The sequence below is a fragment of the Otolemur garnettii genome, unplaced genomic scaffold, assembly GCF_000181295.1.
Source record: "Otolemur garnettii isolate 467f Iridium unplaced genomic scaffold, OtoGar3 scaffold00098, whole genome shotgun sequence".
NCBI lineage: Eukaryota > Metazoa > Chordata > Mammalia > Primates > Galagidae > Otolemur > Otolemur garnettii.
In genome coordinates this window covers 6,350,655-6,364,300 of record NW_003852493.1, presented here as the reverse complement: position 1 = coordinate 6,364,300, position 13,646 = coordinate 6,350,655, and the positions used below count along the sequence as shown (strand labels likewise).

Here is a 13,646-nt window from a genome sequence, read left to right as displayed (position 1 = left end):
TTGCTACTTTGTAAAAACAAATGTTTTACTGAACTTTATTTCCTTCATGTTATAGCTGGGATTCACAGTCTATGATTCTAGAAAAGTAATTTTTTTTCATACAACACACGCTTTTCACATCCTTAATTCTGAGGACAAAAAAGACTGGCAACTCATTCTACGTGTTTTTCTATCGTATTTTATAAAAAAGAAGTTTGCTAACAATTCTAACGGAAGACTTTTAACTTAAAGGAGCCACTACTGGACCAACTGCATTTCTGTTTTGATAGACATTTCCAAAGGAGATTGGCTGCTTATTACAGAAAAATTACTAAAAAAACACTATAAATTGTGTTTTTTAGCAATGACTTCTAAAGTAGTTTTTTTTTTTTTTTGGTCAGATGTGTTAAAGGTGCTTTTTGCTCTTCCATTTTTCACCAGAACAGTTTCTTGTAAAACAAAAATTGCTGGAAAAATTAAAATGCTAATAATTTTCCAAATTGAAGCACCTGTTTTTGTATAAAACCTACACAGCAACCAAACAACTCCCTCTTGCACACAAGCAAACAGAGCCCAAATCCAAAACCGTCCATAGGAAGGGACATGGCCCCAGCCCCTCTGCCCAGTTCTCAGGCACCAGTGTCAGTGGGAGCTGTGCCACCCACAGGGATTGACTGGGAGCTTCAGGGAACTTCACCTCCTCCTGGGGTGATGGCATCAAGTACACAAATGATGATGATACTCTGCACTAGCTGCTTTAGAAGAAGTCACCTGATGACAAGAATTACGTATTTGCCCATAACACATTTTCCCTCCTGCCCTATTTTTGGTGTTGAACCTTTCATTAAATATGTAGCTTTAGGTGGCACCTGTAGCTCAGTGGATACTGCGCCAGCCACATACACTGAGGCTGGCGGGTTTGAACCCAGCCCAGTGGGCCAGCTAAACAACAACTGCAACAACAACAAAAATATGTAGCTTTAAAGAAGTATTGAAAATACTTAGCCTTGCTAGCAAGAGCAGTGACCACACAATAACCTGAATAACTGGGCTCAAGATTCCAAGTAAGAATCTTTATCACATTACAACACGGTTTGAATGTCATTTTCACACATACTACTTTGAAACTGAAATAGGCAGGCACAAAACCAGACACACTTCTACCTGAAAGATAATACAATTGTGTTAAAGAACAAAGTGTTGTAAGTGTTCAGTCTATTGCCAAAGTGTTTGAAAATTATACTATTAAAGATAACCTGTTGCCAGTAAAGACAGATGCCAAGATTTCTTCAAACAGGTAAGAATTATAGAGTGCTTTCCTTCATGCTTGCTTCCTATTTCAGACACAGACTGATTTTATCCTTGAATATTGTAGAATTTCCATTAATAGAAATTATAACTCTTATTCTCAAATTGTTATAAAATTAAATGTACACTTAGGTAGTATTAAAATATGTTTTTACTGGTATTTTCAGGGTAACAAGGATGAAAGCAAGGCAGAGAGGTGTCAACAGGATATTCTCTACTTTTCCACTGACTCATTTAATGCAAAGCAAATTCTATTAATAGTCTTTATTCCGTATGGAAAGGTACAGTAGTTGTGCAGAAACAAAACTACGTAACAAAAGAGTAAGACTTTCACAAATTAAAGGAAATAAATAAGCCATAGTAGTTATAGCATAACTCATGGAAAGCCTATAAAAAAGATAAAGCTGTTTGTACAAAGTACACTGTACACACAAAGAAACAAATGTTGAATGACACTGGAAGGTTCCGATTCATATAAAACTGTAATGATGTTCACAGGAACTTCATTACAACTGTTCACTTTTAAAACATTCTGCAAATATAGAACTTCCTTCTCTCCAATTCTAGAAAATAAATTTCACATCCCAGCATATAAAACAAATACACCTCTGCTTCTCTCAAATTACCATTTTAACATCCTCTAATAACACCATTTTCATATAAAAATACCTTTAGACCAAGGTTCATTCCTGTACCTTATCTTTACAAATGAATAATACATCAGTTTGGACTTAAGTAGCACCTCAAAGGTGTTCATATAAACGAGATAAAGTGCCATTACTAGTACACTGTTAACATGCTGTAGTAATACCATTCAGTGCAATAACCAGCATGGATGAAGCTTACAAAGAACATGCAAATATGTGACTGCGGTTTTATTTTTCCTTTTGAGATTAACTGCTTTGAAATAGTTATATTTACAAGTATGAATAAAACTGGGCTGTTTAATATATACAACATGTGACTATAAAGTACTGATTGTACAACAAAACAGGAGCAACAACCAACCATACCTTAAACGTCCAAATTGCCTGCTGTCCTTTAGGACCTGGGAGGGCTGTTCCAGGAGCACTATCGTTGTTAAATGCAGTCTGGGAACAGAGAGCTCATTTAGAAGCGCCACTAAGAATGCTGCTGGTCTTAGTATATTAGCTCAAATCCACTTGACCACTAACCATAATTCCAAATGGCTTTTACCGTTTCCAAATATCAGAAACACTTTCAAGCATGAATATAGTTCCAAAAAAGGTGCTATAAAAATATCTTGATTAAGAACCATAACAGAAATAAGTATTTAATCTTGTTTAAGGAACTGCTATGAAGGGAATAATACTTGGGTGTTCTATTTTGCTTTAAAAAAAAAATCAGCTCTATTATGTTCATAGTCATATTCAGCTAGAAATCACTTAGATCTAAATTTTTTATATATAAATTGGGATTTGACTCAGTGGAACTTTAACTGGAAAAATCCATCTTTTCCAGAACATATCATTAAGATACAAGTGTTAATAAACCTATCACTCTTTACCGATAGACATTTTTATTGTAATTACATGTACTGTGATTTTACCACATAGCAAAGGCTAGGAGAAAAGTGATAAAACCAAATATTTTCATAAGAGGAAAGCATGAGTTAATGTCTTCTTGGCTGTCGTAAATATTTAACTTGATAGGTATAGTTAATTATACTTTTTAATTGTTTAGCATTCTTATTTATTGTGACTTCTAGCTATTTATGGAAGTTTATCCCATACTTTAAATATATCAATGGCATCAAACCTACCCCAGAGGAAAAAAGAAACATAGCTAAAAAATAATTTTTCAGATGAAAGAACCATTTAATTATTATCACCAGGAGCCAGTACACTTCTCCAGATGCTTTAAGGCTCACACATTTGACTCTATGAATGATCTCTTTGGTTTTGCTGAAGTGAGGTGGCTCCTGTGGGCTTCGTTACTGACGTGAGGCTGCTGTTTGGAGATACTTTCCTGATAGAGATGAGAAACAGTCTTGGTTATCCTGTTCTCCTGACAGTGGACTGGAATTTGGCATTTGTTTTCATCCAGCTCCTTCACCTGTGCCCCATTGTGGACACTTCCACTCAGAGTAGAAACAGAACAGGGTTTGGCTTGGCTAGTGTATCCTGCTCCTTGTTTGAGAGAGGGCTTCTCAGAGTTAGAGGACTGCAGGCCAGCTGCAGACGTGTTTGTCAGGAGCCCCTCTGCCACCGGGCAGTGCCAGGTGCGGCCTGGAGCACTGCTCTGCTGCTGGAACCGCGCCGTCTTGTCCATGATGCCCATGAATGGAGTATTGCGAGGTCTGTGCTCGGAGGTGCCGCTCTGGTTTACAATCCTGTCTTTAATTCGAGCATCTGGTCCTTGGGCCTTGAAGCCATCTGAAAAACTGCTGCTTGATGTCAAACTGCTGGTTGAACTTGACATCTTTATGCTGCTGGATGGAGAACCAGAAGAGCCTGAGCTGGCGAGGGAAGCTGGGTGTCGTACGTCAGTGCAGCCCACCGGCCCGCCTTGGTTTGAAGGGGTTACGTCCCCAGCTACAGAGGCGTACGACAGAAGCCTCTCTGCAGTTTTTATCTTGCTTGGTAAAGGGTATGCAGAACCACTCTCACTGCGCTGCAGGTGGACATTAGGGCTGAAGCCCAGCCGCTCCCCAAAGTGGCCAGAAGCAGCTCCTATAGTGAAAGTACCTGTTCCCTCTAAGTGCTGGTTTCTGCTCCCAGCAGGAGCCACAGTGATTCTCCCTGGCATGGGACTTGGGGGAGGATTCTGAGAGGAGATCTGAATTTTTGTGCCACTGTTTCTCACACCAGGCGGCCCAGAGCCCAAATGCTGACTGGTCTTCACGATCTGTGCCTGCTTGGCGGGCTGCATGACCAGCCCTGACTGGGCTACAGGCTCCCTGGGGAGCTTGTTGACTCCCGACCTACTCTGGGGGGACCCCGGCCGTCCTTTGGACTGTAGCCCTTCTTGAAGGTTCCGGATATATGGGGAAGGGACAGATGAGGGTGGTGGGGGTCTGGGAGTCAGGGAAATGGACTCTTCCTGTGGAGAAGTTTCCTCCTCTTCTGTCTCTTCAAGATGAAACTGGTCGTTTAATCCAGGGGTCGGGGCATCCTCTTCATTATCTGAGTCGTTGGCTGGGGCTGGAGGTGGGCACTGCTGTTTCTGCTGTTGACTCCTCTGGAGCTGCTTACATTCCTCTTCCACACGGGCCAGAAGCCTCTTAATTTCCTGATTGGTAGGACAGAGTTTCACAGCCTCCTGCAAGTCAGCCAGAGCTGCTGCAAATTGCCTTTAAAGGAAAATATAAGTTATAATTATAAGCCATGCCTGAACATGCTTTGAATGTAACTGTTCATAAAATAGCTTTGCTCAAAGAGAAGGAACCTGAGTAAGTTTTGAACACTTACTATGGGGGCCACAACCCATTTAACCAGCTCAGAGTTACTCAGCCAAGTGGCAGTGTCAGATTCTAACCCCGACTGGTATGACACCAGACCACTGGGCTGAGAATGAGGGTGGGCATAAATTAGTAGGTGCCAAAACCCTTTTAAAGCACCTTCACCATCCCCTCACCTTGCCCACCTCTAGCTTTGTCCAACCTTTCTCCTTTTCTCCACCTCCTAATGTCCCCAGTTGGCAGTTTCACTAGAATATGGACTAAACTAGGAATTTTAAATTGCAGTAGTTTCAACAGGTGGTGGCTGTGGGGAGGAACAGTTACTGAGATGTCAGGAGAAAATAAAATTCATCTGTCACTATTGATACTCACTACCATGCCTCTGGCAAGCTACTAGTTTAGTATTAGAAGGGATGGGAGGCATCTGAGCAACCTTTCTGAAGCAAAACTCTCCAAATTCAGCAGCAGGTCTGATCCCACAGAGAACCTAGGATGGTACCTGCTGTTTCTCTTTGCTCTTGCTCTGGCATAGAAGGCTTCATAAGACTTGGGTTTCAATTCGAGGGCCTTGGAAGCAAATTCTTCGGCCATGCCAAAGTCCTGGTGTCAAATGCAAACACATGAGTCAAAAGTGGCACTGAACAGGATTATAAGGAGCTCTTCCACAGGAATCCCTTGCAGCAGAGCAGAGGGGCATACTGGGAAGCAAGGAAGAGCAAGGTCGGTTTTCCTGTTTAATTTGTTTTAAAGTTAGGAGATAACTACAGTTGATTAATATTCTTAAGAATCCAGGGCAGAAGAGAAACTGATGATCTGAGAGACAGCCATGGTAGAGGCAGTGCACCGTGGAGGGGCCCTGAGAGGGCAGTGGGGACACTGCAGCCACCCCAGTGGGAGGGCAAGCAAAGCGTGTGGCAGGGGAAAGGAGGTTTAGGGAAATGATGATGAAGTGAAAAAAAAAAAAAAAAAAAGGACTAAAAAGAAAATACTACTACTGAGACAAATCTACTAGTTACAAATTAACTATGAATAACCACTCCTGGTTACAAACCAGTTACTGGCAGACTCTCTGAGCAAACACCGGGCAGGCAGACGTCAGCGACTGACTCTCCTGAGTTTGGGGATGCGCAGCCTGTGGCAATGCCAGCATTGTCCCTGTGAGGAAGCCACTGTCCCTGCAGGGAAGCAGAGCACTCACTTCCCACCACTGAAGCCAAAGGGAGCTGAGTGCCCTGTCCCTTTGAGAGGAGTGTAGGGATGGTGACCATTGGCATTTGTCTGAGAGAAACAGCTTATCACTTGGCGGGTTCACAAAAATGCACAGACAAATCAGACAGAGGGCCTGGAGCTTGGTGAGTGGCCTCAGCAGGGTGACAGTGCTCTTTTGCTAAAGGACTAGATTGAGGTAAGGGGCAGGGCTTACATTTGTTTTTCTTCGGCATCGAGACAAATTGAGATAGAGGGAAACTCTCAGTTCGTTGAACGTTCTCATGTCCTCTCCAAATCCTTCCCGAGGAAACTTCCTTAAAGCATACTGATACCTCTGGGCTGCCTCTTTCATCTTCCCTTTCTAGGATTCAAAATCACAAAACTTTATTCCTCTTCAGCGGCTCTAAGATAAATAAGCTCCCACACCCTGAAGACCCTGAGGGAGTGTATCCCCCTGCAAAGCCATTTCAGCACATTGACAGTATCCAAATGAGTAAGTGTCCCGGTAGAGGTGGGACACTAACCGGCCTGAACATATTCAGCCTTGGCTGTCCTGACAGCATCTGCAGCATGTGGTTATCCAGTCAGTTTACAATAAGCTGTCTGTGAACTGCCAAGTTGATAACTATCAATCTTAGTGCACTGGATTATCTCCTATTACATATTTCTGGAAATTATTTCAAGAATGATCTCTCATCTAAAGATATTTTAATGCCAAGTGTAATAGAAACCAGATAAAAAAGAGATATAGTTCCTAAGACAAGTGGAATCTTGTGAATAAACTTAGAGCTTGCTGCAGAATAATAATTTTTAAGAGGAACAAAGCATAGGCTTTAAAAATCAGAACAGCCCCACACATCATTTTCAGGGCTAAAGAAATCCATTTGCTCAGTCACTTCTGTTGCACAGCAGGTAGGAAGCCTGTTGAAAATGGCTTGATATTTCTGACATAATTGCCTACCAAAATCCATATTAAAAGCAGTTCAAACCCACAACAGTACACACTCTCAGTTCAATTTCAAACTGATTCCAAGCCAGGAACCCTGCTGGGTCATGCTATATTGCCTATTTATTTGATACTATTACAAGAATGAAAAGGAAAAAACCTACAACATAGCCAGCACAGCTAGCTATTTTAAAAAGGACTAAAATAGTCATAATCTAGGTTTTTCCCCATAATCTTTTAATTCTGTCTAATGATAAGTCTAGAAAGAATAGTTTATACTTCATATAAATGGTTCACAGATCTACCTAAATCAGGGGTCAGCAAACTACAGCTTGCAGGCTGATGTGCCGTCAGCATTTACCAGCAACGTTCACTGGGACGCGGCCATGCTCACTCTCACCTGTTACCTGTGGCTGCTTTGGTTCCCCCACACAGCAGAGCTGCACAGTTACACAGAGCTGTACAGTCTGCAAAGCTTTAAGTATTTATTATCTGAAAGGTTTGTTGACTTATGATCTAAACTGACATCTTACTTTCTTTAGTCAAATTTATTAGTCTGTTAAAAATACTTCCATTTCTAAGGGAAAATGGAGAAAAAGTCTCCTGAATAACCAGTACATATTACTTGCCTATATCAAGTAAAAATGTCTCAAAAAACTGTCAAATTCTAGACGATTCTAAGATATTGATAATTAGATAGTAAAGGCTTGGGGGGCTGAATGACTCTGGAAATGCTTCCTGGGTGCTCCTTTCCAACATGTCTCCTGGGTCGCCCTTGGTGCTGAACTGAGTGAAGAGAAAAGGCTGAGGACCCTCCTGCGTCACATGTCAACTGACCTACAGGCGACTCCTTCCTTTACAGACTCAGGCAGTAAGTCACAGCTACAGCCTTAAGGCTTAGTTCAGAAATAATGGTTCTCAGAACCCAGAGAAGTGCTTTCCTACCTTTTAAGACTTTGCAGTTACCTGCCACAGTTTAGTGTCCCTTGGAACTTCCATTACAACGAAGTACACATGTCCTGTGCACTGGCTACGGCCACCCTATACCAAAGTGAGAGGTAGCTCAGAGTCAGGCCCCACCGTGCAGAAAGGGGTGAGACCACTTACTTTGTACATCATGTTTCCTTCCTCCATTAACTTCTGTAAAAGTATGATCAAAATATCAGGTTTGGAAGTGGCCATCGCCCAAGCAGCATTTCCTGTAAAATAAACATGTGTTCAGACGACTTCCGAGTTCCCAGCGGAAAGGAGTTCAATTCTCCTGTGGCCCCAACACAGCTGCACATCATAAACTACAGGAGCCCACTGCAAGGACCTCTGCTGTGTGCGTCTCAGGCTTCCAGACGACGGTGCGTCTGAGGAGAGGAAGACCCTGGCAGGCTAGTGGAGCTTCTAGCCTGTTTTCCATTGAAACAGGCACTCAGGATACTTCACTGAAAACAGTCATGAGAAACTAAGGCATCGGAGCAGCCATGCCCCCTCCTTCCCTTCTGAGAAGAATTTAGGTTGGAAATGATGAACCCAGGCCTCTGCATTCTCTTAGTTCCCTGCAGCTCCCACCGTGATGTGTGGTCCCCGCATGAGTCCCCTCTGCAGTCCGCCATAAGATTCCACTCTGGGATGCCTTGGCCTGGGCCCTCCTGCTCCCGCCCACATCAGGGGCACCACCCTCCTGATGCCCCTTCTGAGCACTCAGCATGCTGCAGGGAGGTGCTTCAGACTCAGGACTGGGACTGCCACAAGAGTCACAAGGTGACTCTGACGCTCACTGTGACCTTGGGATGTGAGTCAGCCTCTCTGTGCCTTGGTTTTCTCATCTGTAAAATGATGGTATCATCACTACCTACTCAGAGAACTGTGGTGAGGATCAAGTCAAAAGGAGATGTGCTTAGCTTAGGCGAGTTCCTGACACCGTTGCTAGTATCATCTTCCTCGCATCCCTCTTGGCCTAAGGCCCTGCTTACAGGACTATAACAGTGACACTCTGTCACTCCTTCCTCAGGCACTGTGAAGGGAGTGTTATGTTGCAACTGGCCATACAGAAGGGGCTCTCCCTACTTAGCCCCGAACCTATCCTCCATTGAAATCACGTGACCACACCTTCACAGAAGCTGTCGGAGGATGGCCGTTCTCCCACCTGGCTGACTGTGATTACAACAGGGGTTTCCAGCCTGGGCTGCACGTGAAAATCACTGGCAAGCTTATAGCACCAGCACACGTGGCACCCCCACGATCAGTCTAATCCCACTGCTCCTGCACGGCCGCTGACCCCCCAACACAGTGCTAGACTCCTTCAACACTGCCTCTGCTTTCTCCCCACACTGGCAATATTATGAGGTATTTAAACATTCTGAATGACTCTGATTAAATGAGACAGAATGATCTCCAAACATCCGACATCTTATTTCTTAACTGGAAATAGGTCAGCCTTTGTTTCCTAAGGATCTCTAAAATCTGAGGCTAACCTCTCTGCTGAAGGGAGGTGGGGTTCACTAACCTAATTTGGCTCCTTTTCTGAGTAGTGTAACCACTACGGACGTGTTTCGACAACCAATGGCTCTGTCCAGGGGACGCATCCCGCTGTGGTCCACATGCTCAATCACGGCTCCCTTCTCGACCAGATACAGCACCTGCAGCAGAGAGTGGAGGCCTGAGGATCAGCTGGTGGCATGAGTGTGGCTGCACACCCCTCCCCTCAGGCTGGCTGGTGGCAGGGGCGTGGCTGCGCAACCCCCCCCCCCAGGCTGGCTGAGGGCCATCCTGGACATGTTAATGGTGCCTCTGGCCACTCCTAGAATGGAAATGAAGTTGAGAGCTGCTATCCACACTTACGCCTTCTCTGCTAACCTGACTCTGCTCCGGCAATGGGGGAGCTGCTGGGGCATGGGGTGGGCCACACCTCAGGCACCACAGGTGGGAGTGGGCACCTGTGCTTCCTCGGTCCCTGCCTCACCCTGCTTCCCAGGCCATGCAGATTGCACACAGCACCTTTTCATCTCCAGGTAAGTGGGAGGAAGACTCTGCATGCATGCCAGCATGCTGGCGGCTGCTCCAGTGGGTGCTGTGGCAATCTGCAGACCTACCCAGCCTGGGAAGCATGAGCTGCACAGACTAGCAGCTTGAATGAGCCAGAGCTGAGTATCACTCAGTTTAAGGCTGAGAAAAGTGACTTGAAGGATACTGAGAATGCAAAAATGGCAAGTGTGAAACCGTGTGCAAAGTCGGACTGACATGATAAAATAGCTGTGACATGGCTAAACAGGAACTAACAAGGGGGGGAAGACTTTGTCCACTCAAATTTCTCTACTTACTGGAAAAGAAGCATGGAGCCATTTTATATTTTCATGTGGATCTGATAACACATATTTCCTGTCACTTGCTATTCAAAATGACACCAGGGGTTAATTTCTAGACTGTAATAAGGAACTTCTATAACTCAACAAAAAAAGGTCCCCAATTTAAAAAATGGGCAGATGACGTGAATTTTTCCAAAGATGATATACAAGTGGCCAACAAGCATATGAAAGGATGTTTAGCATCACTGATCACTAGGGAAATGCAAATGGAAACTACAATATACCAGCACACACCTACTAGGAAGGTTACTATTAAAAAAGACAGGCGGGGTGCAGTGGCTCACACCTGTAATCCTAGCACTCCGGGAGGAAGAGGCAAGTGGACTGCTTGAACTCAGGAATTTGAGAATAAACTGAGGAAGAGCAAAACCTTGTTTCTACTAAAAATAGAAAAACTAACCAGGCATTGTGGAGGGCGCCTGTCGTCCCAGGTACTTGGGAGGCTGAGGCAGGAGAATGGCTTGAACCCAGGAGTTTGAAGTTGCTGTGAGCAAGACTGATGCCAAAACAGAGTCTTAACCCACACAACAGAGTGAGACTCTGTTTCAAAAAAAGACGAGGAAAATAAGCATTGCTAAGGATGTGAAGAAAATGGAACCCTGTGCACTGTCAGGCGGAATGTAACATGGTGTAGTTGCTATGGAAAACAGTATGTGGTTCCTCAAAAAGTTGAAAATAGAACTACTCCCATTTTGATCCAACAATTCCACTTCAGGGTCTATATCCCAAAGAAATGAAAGCAAGGTCTCCGACGTTTGCACACCCCTGTTCACTGCAGCATTATTCACAGTAGCTAAAACACGAAGGAACCCAAGTGTCCACTGACGGATGAATGGATAAAAACCCATACAGCGGGACAGTATTCAGCCTTATAAAAGAAAGACATTGTGACATACACTACAAACATGGGCAAATCCTGAAAGTGTCAAGGTACATGAAACAAGTCAGTCACAAAAAGATAAATACTCTATGGTCCCACTTGTATGAGCTACCTGATGTAGCCAAAATCAGGGATCGAAGGTAATCTAGGGTTGCTAGGGGATGGGCCAGGTGGAAACAAGTTACTGTTTAATGAACACAGAATTTTAATTTTGCAAGATGAAAACATCTGGCCCCTGGTTGTATAGCAACATGAACACATTTATCACTATGAACTTCATATGCTTAGAAATGGCGAATAGTAATTATTTATTTTTAGGGATAGAGTCTCACTTTGTTGCCCTCGGTAGAGTGCCGTGGCATCACAGCTCACGGCAACCTCCAACTCCTGGGCTTAGGTGATTCTCTTTGCTTCAGCCTCCCAAGTAGCTGGGACTACAGGAGCCCTTCACAACACCTGGCTATTTCTTGTTGCAGGTGTCATGGTTATTTAGCTGGCCTGGGCTGGGGTTTGAACCTGCCATCCTTGGCACATGTGGCTTTAAATGTTTACCATTATTATCTTATTTTTTAAGTTCATTATACAAATATCCATTGTACGTCATTAACAATTAGAGAATTAAACATAACATGATAATACAAAACACGAACTACACAAATACAATTCTTCAGAAACAGTATTTGTACACGGAAAACTTCTAGTTATTATTGAAAATATAAAAAGACACATACCTGTATATATTGCAGAATTGCTATTAATGATTTTCTTTGTTTAGGTAAGTTATAATTCGAGTTTTTATCTTTCTAGGGATATCAGTATACCACATAGCACATTCTGTTTGCTCTGGGGCTTCAGAAGGATTGTAGCAAATTGAACAGTAAATTTTATGCTATTTGTTTTCACCACAGAATTGCTTTTAAAAAACACTAAAATACTAAGCTCCTTCACTCTTCCCTAACTTGATAAACTACAGAATTTGAGAAGGCAGCGGAAAATCAAAGTATCAACGTGGGTGGTTTATTTAAATGTCTCTTTTTGAAAGTCAGCAAGAAGTACAGTCCACAGGCACGGGAAACCGATGCCCTGAACAACAGGCGCCAGCACAGATGCACAGGGCTGCGGCCGCGGCCTCGGCCGCCTGGTCCTCCGCTCACCCTCCCTGAGGCACTGAGCTCCTGAAGGTGGTGACTACCTGCTTGTGTCTGGGGTCTGGAGCCTGCAAAGGGCCAGTTTCTGAGATATTTTGTAGATCTCAGTTTATTAAGGTTTTATCCCTTCACACTTGAATTAGAATTGGGCATTTGGCAAAGAGATTATAGTGTGCAAAGTGTTTTATAGTATTTTTAGGCAATGCCACATAGCTCTAAAAAGAAACCAACCAGGATACGTATGGAATAGAACACTATTCGGCCTTTAAAAGACAGGTCATTCTTTCATTTGTGGCCAAATGGATGAAAATAAGCCTGGCAGAGAAACAAATGCCATATAATCTCATTTGTATGTGGAATCTAAAAAAGTGGAACTCTGACAAGGCTGGAGGGGCAGGGAAGGTTTGGTCAAAAGGTATAGAGTTCAAAGAAGAGTAAGTGCTGGTGTTTCACTGCACAGAAGAGAGAATTTTAAATGTTCTCACCATATATGGAACATATGACAAGGGTACAAGTCAAATCTGTAAAATAGGCTCGGTGCCTGTGGCTCAAGTGGCTAAGGCGCCAGCCACATACACCTAAGGTGGCAGGTTAGAATCCAGCCTGGGCCCACCAAACAACGATGGCTGCAACCAAAAAATAGCCAGGCATTGTGGCGGGTGCTGTAGTCCCAGCTATTTGGGAGGCGGAGGCAAGAGACACACTTGAGCCCAGGAGTTAAGAGGTTACTGTGAGCTGTGATGCCACAGCACTCTACCCAGGGTGACAGCTTTGAGGCTCTGTCTCAAAAAAAAAAAAAAAATCTGTGAAAGCTAGAACATAGATGTTTTGGTACAATAATCAAGTAAATGAGGTGAAAGCTATGTTGATTGGCTTAATGTAACCACGTTAGATTGTATAAAAAAAGAATTAGCACATTGTACCCCACATATGCATGAATGTATTCGTGATCTATGTGTATCTAACTTAGTAAAAAAAAATTTTTAAAAAGACTTAAAAAAAAAAAAAACACCCAGTCATAAAACTCCAGGAAATGAAATTTAAAAAGCAAGGTAAATCACCACACACACACAAAAAAAAGTTCTCACCATAAAGAAATTAGAGATATTTGGATATTTGGGTGATGGTTATATGTTGATCAGCCTAATCTGATCATTCCACAGTTTATATGTATTGAAACATCATACTGTACCCCACAAATATATGTCATTATTTGTCAATTAAAAATAAGCCGTGTGTTGTGGTGTGAGCCTGCAGTCCCAGTTCCTTGGGAGGCGGAGGTGGGAAGATGGCATGAGCCCAGGAATTCAAGGCTGCAGTGAACTATGACTGTGCCACTGTACATGAGCCTGGGCAACAAGCAAGTTCCCAGTATCAATAAATAAATACTTAAAAAATG

The 13,646-nt window shown here is 43.3% G+C and overlaps 1 protein-coding gene across 1 annotated transcript in view; it reads right to left on the bottom strand.

The window, feature by feature from the left end:
• Positions 1 to 1,536: 1,536 nt before the first annotated feature.
• TANC1 (tetratricopeptide repeat, ankyrin repeat and coiled-coil containing 1) overlaps positions 1,537 to 13,646 on the bottom strand; it is a 129,316-nt gene continuing 117,206 nt past the window's right edge. The window contains exons 20-24 of the mRNA XM_023516816.1: positions 9,361 to 9,493; positions 7,971 to 8,062; positions 6,132 to 6,278; positions 5,208 to 5,308; positions 1,537 to 4,600 (exon numbers count right to left, since the gene is read on the bottom strand). Of these exons, the coding sequence (XP_023372584.1) occupies positions 3,175 to 4,600; positions 5,208 to 5,308; positions 6,132 to 6,278; positions 7,971 to 8,062; positions 9,361 to 9,493 (1,899 nt within the window). The 3' untranslated portion in view covers positions 1,537 to 3,174. The remainder of the gene's footprint in view (positions 4,601 to 5,207; positions 5,309 to 6,131; positions 6,279 to 7,970; positions 8,063 to 9,360; positions 9,494 to 13,646) is intronic.